Below are 7,500 nucleotides of genomic sequence, written 5' to 3'. Positions count from 1 at the left end.
GTCATTCGAAGCAGGACTAATGATTTCGCTTTGATATGCAGACCGTGAGATGTACCCAAGGGAAACTGAGGGGCGTCGTTATCGTGATGAAGGCTGTGAGGAGTGAATGATGGTGATTGCATGGTGTGTGATTATTAATGGTGATGGTGATCGTGATGGTGGTGATGGTGCTGCTGACTGTAGTGGAAATGGGAATGTGTCTTTTATAAGTTCGTGCAAATGTTACTCTATAATAATATATGGCTGAGAGTGATTTAACCCCTTTGGTACCATGACATGTGTTCATACTTATTCTGGTTACTATTTAGTGATTTTATACTGCTTCAGAAACTCATGTGGGGATTAAAATTGTGAAGACTGTGGACCATTAACCTTCTGACCTCCAGAGATCCTTGTTAGTGTAAATAAAATCATCAAGTCATAACTAAAAATTCATGGTAAAAATGTGTCACAGTACTGAAGGGGTTAAGAAAATGAAGATATAAGGAGAGTAGCAAGAAGCTGTCTGGTCTAATATTGTCACTCTTTTTATGAAATATTATCTCTTTTTCACTTACAATCCTTACCAATAAACATGCGTGATTTTTTAAGCTTCCATGTGATTCCAATCTGATTACTTAGTCTATTCCATTCATGTACTAAACTAAGTGAGAGCAATTTCTTTCCTCCCTCCCTTTTTTTTTTTTTTTTTTCTTTGCTCAACATTATCAAGCTGAACTCATTATTTCATGTCCTATTCTAGTTACTGAGTCCGAACAATATTTTCTTTCCCATGTATCACTTAAAGACTTAGAAAATAACAATAACGAAACATGAAAAAAAGATAAGCATGCAAGAAATCAGTAAGTCTAATACGTGGCATCTGATGTTTGAGTTTCCATTGCACAAGAGATGGGTTAATCAGGAAAGTCGAAAGGTTGATATATCTTATTTACTCTACATGAGGGCTTGCGTGTTGGACTACACAGAGGAGGGTAGGAGTGCTGGGATGGGAACGAGTACACAGTGGACGAGTAGAATGAAGCCCTTCCAACCCATAGAGTGCTTTGGTACTCCACTTGTTTAACGTTACACAGAGAGTAGCTGCTGATAGAGGGTGCTGATGAGGTTAAATAATGTAAAGGTAAAAGACATCCTGAGAACACATAATTTTCCTTCAAATGGAGTCTGTTCTTACTAAGTGTATCCACACACAGAATACACGGAGGAGACATCCAAGCTGTAATTAGGCTAACGTCTTTGTTCATAAAATACTGAATTAAAGATGAGTTCCCGGTCTGCAATGTTAAAATACCTAATATTGATTATAAGATAAGGTAACGATTTTCATACTTTTTTTTTTTTTTTTGGAACATGAGAAAGAATTTCTACAATATTCTGACTTCAAAATATCTGATGGGTCCTAAAGCATTGAGGATATAAATGTTGACGAATTTACAAATTTATGCAATGACGTGTGATATTTATTCTTTGTACATATATCATAGTAACATTCTCTCTCTCTCTCTCTCTCTCTCTCTCTCTCTCTCTCTCTCTCTCTCTCTCTCTCTCTCTCTCTCTCTCTCTCTCTCTCTCTCTCTCTGGCTATTCAAATTATTAAGGCGGGTAGTCAGATGTTTAATTATTTTCGACAAACGATAATTATTCATCAGATTTTTCCCATGAAGGTTAATATTTCATTTGCGCATTGGAATATGAATGAAAATATCTCATTTCTCAAGGCAATAATTCAAATTCGAATACTAAAACAGCCTGGAATACTGCGTGTGAATATACTCCAATGCACACACACTGGGTTTCTCTTGCCTGACGTATAACAGTGGGTACAAATTGTATAAAACTTATGTATGCTGTATTCATAACTCTTTTTTATATGGAATCTTATGTTCACTCGTGCGAGAACTATCAATGACAGATTGCTAAATTTGTGTCTAATGGGAGGTGTAGTGATTTCAATATTAAGTTGTGTTCAAATTTTATGTACAGTTTTTTTTTTACAATGACATCTCACATTTGTTCCTTCTTATGCTAACGTTTCCCAAGATGAGTCTGACAGACAAGTCTAAAATAGAAGTATACTTCACAATTGTCTAAATGGTGCTCATGCTCATTAATTCGTAGTATCTAGTATTCATTTCTACTGTCTTACAAACCTTGTCATTGATAAGTTGCCGTGACCGAATAACATGACGGTCCAAGATGAAAGCGAAGAAAGAAGAAATAGTACAACGTGCAATTGTTCTGTCAAATCCTTAAAAACGCCCCATATTCATTTGATTTCGTGTTGGCGTGACGGTCTGAGTTGTCGAAGTGCGAACAAATAGTATCGTGTCAAAACGTTGTCTCCGTCTCCCTCATAACTTCTCATTTTCGTTGGCTTTCGTGTTTTCTTTACTAGAGAGAGTTGCTGAGCTTGTAAGTGTCTCAGAATGAAGGCATAAAAACTGTCAAATGGTGTCATGATGAAGCTTATGTATACCTCCTTCATGATTCCTCCTATTCATGTTCAGAGACGAGTTGCCGTGACGGTATAACGAGAGGGTCCAACAGGAGACATCAAGAGCATCACAATGGTATCGTGTCTAAACCCCACGTTCATTTCCTCATATTCGTAAGATCTCGTGCTAACGTCTTCAGTGACAAGTTGCCATGACGGTCTGACGTGAGGGTCGAAAGTGGAAATGTCAAGAGTGAACAAATACTATGGTGTCTAAATCTTATGTGTACCTCTTTCAGAATTTCTCATATTTCTTCCTTTTCATGTTGGTGTTTTCAAGAAGAAACTGCATTGACCTCGTAACGTGAGAGTCCGAAACGGAGATATCAAGCGTGTCCAAACAACGTCGTGCCCAGATGTTAAGCGCACCTCCTTCGTAAGTCGCTCTGTCTTGTGCTAGCGTACCCAGAGACAAGTTGGCGTGACGGTCTGACGCGAGGTCGATAATGGTGATGTCGGAGCAAACACGGAGCCTCTGCATCCCAAACCACACGCGATGCTTACACTCATCCCTTCGCCGCTACACGTGTTTGCTCTTCTACGTGGAAATCGCTCGTGTCTTTTGCTGGGAACTCGCTCATTCTTTTTTTTTTTTTTTTTTCATGCCGCAGCTCAACTCTTACAGGGAACCGGGAGTGTGAATGTGGTTTTCGTCTGTTGAACACAATTTTGTTTCTTTTTGCTATATCAAGTTCAGTTTCGAAATAAATTCCTAACGCCACATGCTACTTTGCCCGTTAGGTGGCCATCCCTTCAGAAGGGGAGGCAACACTCAAGAATTATGGTTTACTTAATTTGAAACCTTTTATTTTTAGTGCTGCTATTGTTAGCTAAATAGACATTTTTTTCTTACACCATTCCAGCCCTTCTGTGTATATTTCACACCATCATGCCTGAAGTGGTTCAAAATTTCCAACTCCTGTTTGTTTTTTCTTTTCCGTTTTTTTTTTTTTTTTTTTAGTGGTATGTTTCTGTCCTACACTTTTATCTTCTAAGTCATTGGTTTGCTTGGTGCTTTTAAAGATTGCTGTTGATATTCCCGATGGAGAACTTTAGAAATAATCTCGATAGTACAGTAACACAAGTACGGTCCTCAAGTAAGTGTTCCTCAGTGATCTATCAACAGAACAACTGACACACACACATACGAACTAAGTATTTAATATTTTTTCGCTTCTGGGAGACGACTTAGCGCAAATTACCTTCTTTCTATTGACAGTCAAGATATTTACTAATTTAGTTATCTATAAGTGTTTTCTTTCTCGTCTTTCACTATACAATACTCCACCCGAACAAGAGCTTAATAACTAACAGTCTATTTCATTAGCTGAAACAAAAGTAACTCCGTGCCCAGTTGCAAATTTATAGTTATTTCGGTTTTACGTAATGATCCCAAACACTGGCTAGACTGTGGTATGTGGTGGTGGCGGCGGTGGCAAAGGGTTATGGCAAGGCAAAGGTCAAGGGAGGCGGATGCAGACTAAGTTAATACCTGAAAGTGAGGTGACGCTGTGTTCCTCGAGGTTCTGAGGGACAGATGTGTGGACAGGTTTTGCTTCCTGTGCTAAATCAAATCTACTTTCATCTCATATCTCTTCCTGTCTCTATTTCTGTCTGGCTCTGTGTTCTGTCTGTCTGTCTGTCTGTCTGTCTGTCTGTCTGTCTCTATCTATCTATCTATCTATCTATCTATCTATCTATCTATCTACCTACCTACCTATCTATCTATCTATCTATCTCTCCACAAATCGAGTAATCTCTAATCATTATATTTCTTACATTGTCTTCACAAAGCAATACGTTAAGCTAGATTCAATTTCTGCATTTTCTTTTTGCCCTGTCTCCTTCACATTATTTTGAAGCTGCGTCAAGATTAATGCCTCTTAACGTTTTCGAATTGATACTTTCTGCACATTATTTCAGACTGTAATGAGGTAATAATAACACGTTTCCATTTGACTCTTAATGACTCATGTTATTTTATCTTTTCCCTACAAAGTTTCTAGACCGAAATAAAAGCACCTACAAGTTTATCCTGGCAAGCGTTTGGTCGACGTTTTATAATTCGTCTATTCCTTCCTGTTTTCCCGACAATGATTTCAAGCGATCGACAAAAACATATCGCACTCTAACACTCTCCCCTTCCTGCTCCTCCCTCAGATCGACGGTGGCCGCGCTGCTGCTCAACAAACACCTGCACATCAACGGCATGACGCGCAACTCCGTCAAGATCACAGATGACGCCCAGAGCAGCGCGAACGCCGCCGCTGGAGACGCCGCAAAGGACCCCAAGAGGGCCCAGGGACCACCGGAGGGAGGCGTGGGCGGAAAGGGCGCACACCACAATGGCATGCCAGCGTTCGAAGCCCCACGCCCTGGAAGTTACGACGGCCACCTGCCGCCTCCAGCCAGCATGGTGTCCCGAGTTGACCTTCCCCAGAGCGACGAATCTACGCCCACGCCCTCGCCAGGAAACACACCTACTAGTAAGCGAGGGAAAGGCGTGAAGAGGCGGTTCCTGGGCGTGGGCGTGAGGAAGAGCTCAACAGGCGTGGGTCCGGATGGTATGGTCAACGTTACAGCTCCAGAGGTGAAGAAGAAGCAGGCATCTCTACACAAGATGAAGAGGGAGAGGAAGGTGAGTCCATGAGTGGGCATGGAGTGAGGAGCGTGTGACTCAGGGTGATGAAAACTTGTGGGAGCAAAGAGCAGGCTAAGCTTACGACAGGACCCTTAGTGAGTGAGTAGGGAAGACTAACGGGGGTGGATGAAAGTGAATGAACGTCTGCTTGAAAAGAAAAAAAAAGACTTAAAGATGCGCATGTGTTCTTGAGAGAGGAAGAAAGAGAAAAGGAGAAAGACAGACAAACAGACGGGCAGGAGGACAGGCAGACAAGCGGGTGGGTGACAGGAAAGGGCAGGGATGAAAGAGGTGTGAGACAAGAGGAAGAGCTAAATATGGAATTGCAAAGAAAAGAATGAAAGGAGGAAAGAGTAACGCAAAGCTTAATGGCCCCGCTTTCCTGATACGACTCTTCAACTTGTAGGAGGAGGAGGTGCTAAAGGTACAAACTCATTAGCAAGCTAGGGAGGAGGAAGCAGGAACAGGAAAAGGAGGAGGAGGAGGAGGAGGAGGAGGAGGAGGAGGAGGAGGAGGAGGAGGAGGAGGAGGAGGAGGAGGAGGAGGAGGAGGAGGAGGAGGAGGAGGAGGAGGAGGAGGAGGAGGAGGAGAGAGAGAGAGAGAGAGAGAGAGAGAGAGAGAGAGAGAGAGAGAGAGAGAGAGAGAGAGAGAGAGAGAGAGAGAGAGAGAGAGAGAGAGAGAGAGAGAGAGAGAGAGAGAGAAAGAGAAAAGAGAGAGAGAAAAGAACACCGAGGGAGAGCGAGGACAAAGAGAAATAGCACAAGGAAACATAAGGAGGATAGGAAAAGCAACAAAAAAAAAAAAAAAAAAAAAACTAATCTCAATGAGCCCCAATAGAGTCATAAGAGGCCAGCCCTTCTGTCCAGTCCCTAACACATCAGACCCCACCAGTATAGAATGTTCCTTGATCCCCAAAACAGCCCCCTCACCTTCACTACCGAACACACACAGCCCCCAACAGACTAGTACTCTCCAATAGCCGCCCCTTCATGCAGTCAGTCCCTCAATCGAATACAGTTACAGAGTGACCCAATATTTACTTTCGATTGGGATTTGAGGAAGAACTGTAGGACTTCGTGTGTCTAGGTTTGTGGATCACTCTGTATCTATACTCGTTTCGGGGGACTGAAGGGATAGCTATTGGGAAGTACTGGTCTATTCATGCAGTACAGGGTGTGGCAAATATCTGGAAACGGGTAAAAATTTGTATTATTTCACCAGTTTTCATTCGGTAACATCTGCTTTGTGTGATCATTTTTCGTAATTGCTCAATATTTCCAGGTCAATGTCTTCTTTTGAAAAACTCACAACCCCGAAAAAAAAAAAACGAAATAAAATAAGTACTGTGTTGTGTTCAGCGATTTGGGTCACATCGTACTGAAGTATCTTTGGAGCAAGTAGCCAAAGTAAGTTGTAAAGTAAAGGTCCTAAGTGGCGGACTTCACAAGAGCAAGGAATGGGAATAATGTATCAGGAGGCGAGACGCAGAGAGAGAGAGAGAGAGAGAGAGAGAGAGAGAGAGAGAGAGAGAGAGAGAGAGAGAGAGAGAGAGAGAGAGAGAGAGAGAGAGAGAGAGAGAGAGAGAGAGAGAGAGAGAGAGAGAGAGAGAGAGAGAGAGAGAGAGAGAGAGAGAGAGAGAGAGAGAGAGAGAGAGAGAGAGAGAGAGAGAGAGAGAGAGAGAGAGAGAGAGAGAGAGAGAGAGAGAGAGAGAGAGAGAGAGAGAGAGAGAGAGAGAGAGAGAGAGAGAGAGAGAGAGAGAGAGAGAGAGAGAGAGAGAGAGAGAGAGAGAGAGAGAGAGAGAGAGAGAGAGAGAGAGAGAGAGAGAGAGAGAGAGAGAGAGAGAGAGAGGATACGCGTACCTATATTATTTTCCCTTTTATCTACTTATCATTTTACTTTTTCCTTCCCTAAATTAATGTGCTGTACTTTTACATATTTCCCTCTGCATTATTTCCACCACCACAGCCACCGTACCGTGAGACTTTAACCCTTTCCAATACAGAGCCACCTTTACGCTAACGTCAAAAGCTCGATTGGTCTGTAAACATATTCCCTTCAAGAAATTTTACTCATTGCTCGTACTTTGTTTTGCACTTCTTGTCTACTCTTTATTTGCGAGCCAAGAGAAGACATTAGCACGATCCGTCATTCATTTTTACAGTTTCGTGACATCCTCATCTCTATTCTTAAAAAGCACGACTCCATTCTTAATTCCTTTCTTTCGTTTCTTTTCTACTTTGATTCGTCCTATTTTTCGTTCTTTCCCAGTCTCTCCATTTTCTATTTCGTTTAATTTTTGTTTTATTTCCTTCTATTCCAAATTCTCTCTCTCTCTCTCTCTCTCTCTCTCTCTCTCTCTCTC

General features: G+C 41.9%; 1 protein-coding gene across 1 annotated transcript in view; it reads left to right on the top strand.

Annotated features, from left to right (window-relative positions):
• LOC123520500 (octopamine receptor beta-1R-like) overlaps positions 1 to 7,500 on the top strand; it is a 167,538-nt gene that overhangs the window by 147,261 nt on the left and 12,777 nt on the right. The window contains exon 5 of the mRNA XM_045282802.1: positions 4,658 to 5,135. Within this exon, the coding sequence (XP_045138737.1) occupies positions 4,658 to 5,135 (478 nt within the window). The remainder of the gene's footprint in view (positions 1 to 4,657; positions 5,136 to 7,500) is intronic.

The sequence above is a fragment of the Portunus trituberculatus genome, chromosome 47, assembly GCF_017591435.1.
Source record: "Portunus trituberculatus isolate SZX2019 chromosome 47, ASM1759143v1, whole genome shotgun sequence".
NCBI lineage: Eukaryota > Metazoa > Arthropoda > Malacostraca > Decapoda > Portunidae > Portunus > Portunus trituberculatus.
Note: the sequence above shows the minus strand (reverse complement) of the source record. Positions and strands in the feature narration are given on the sequence as shown.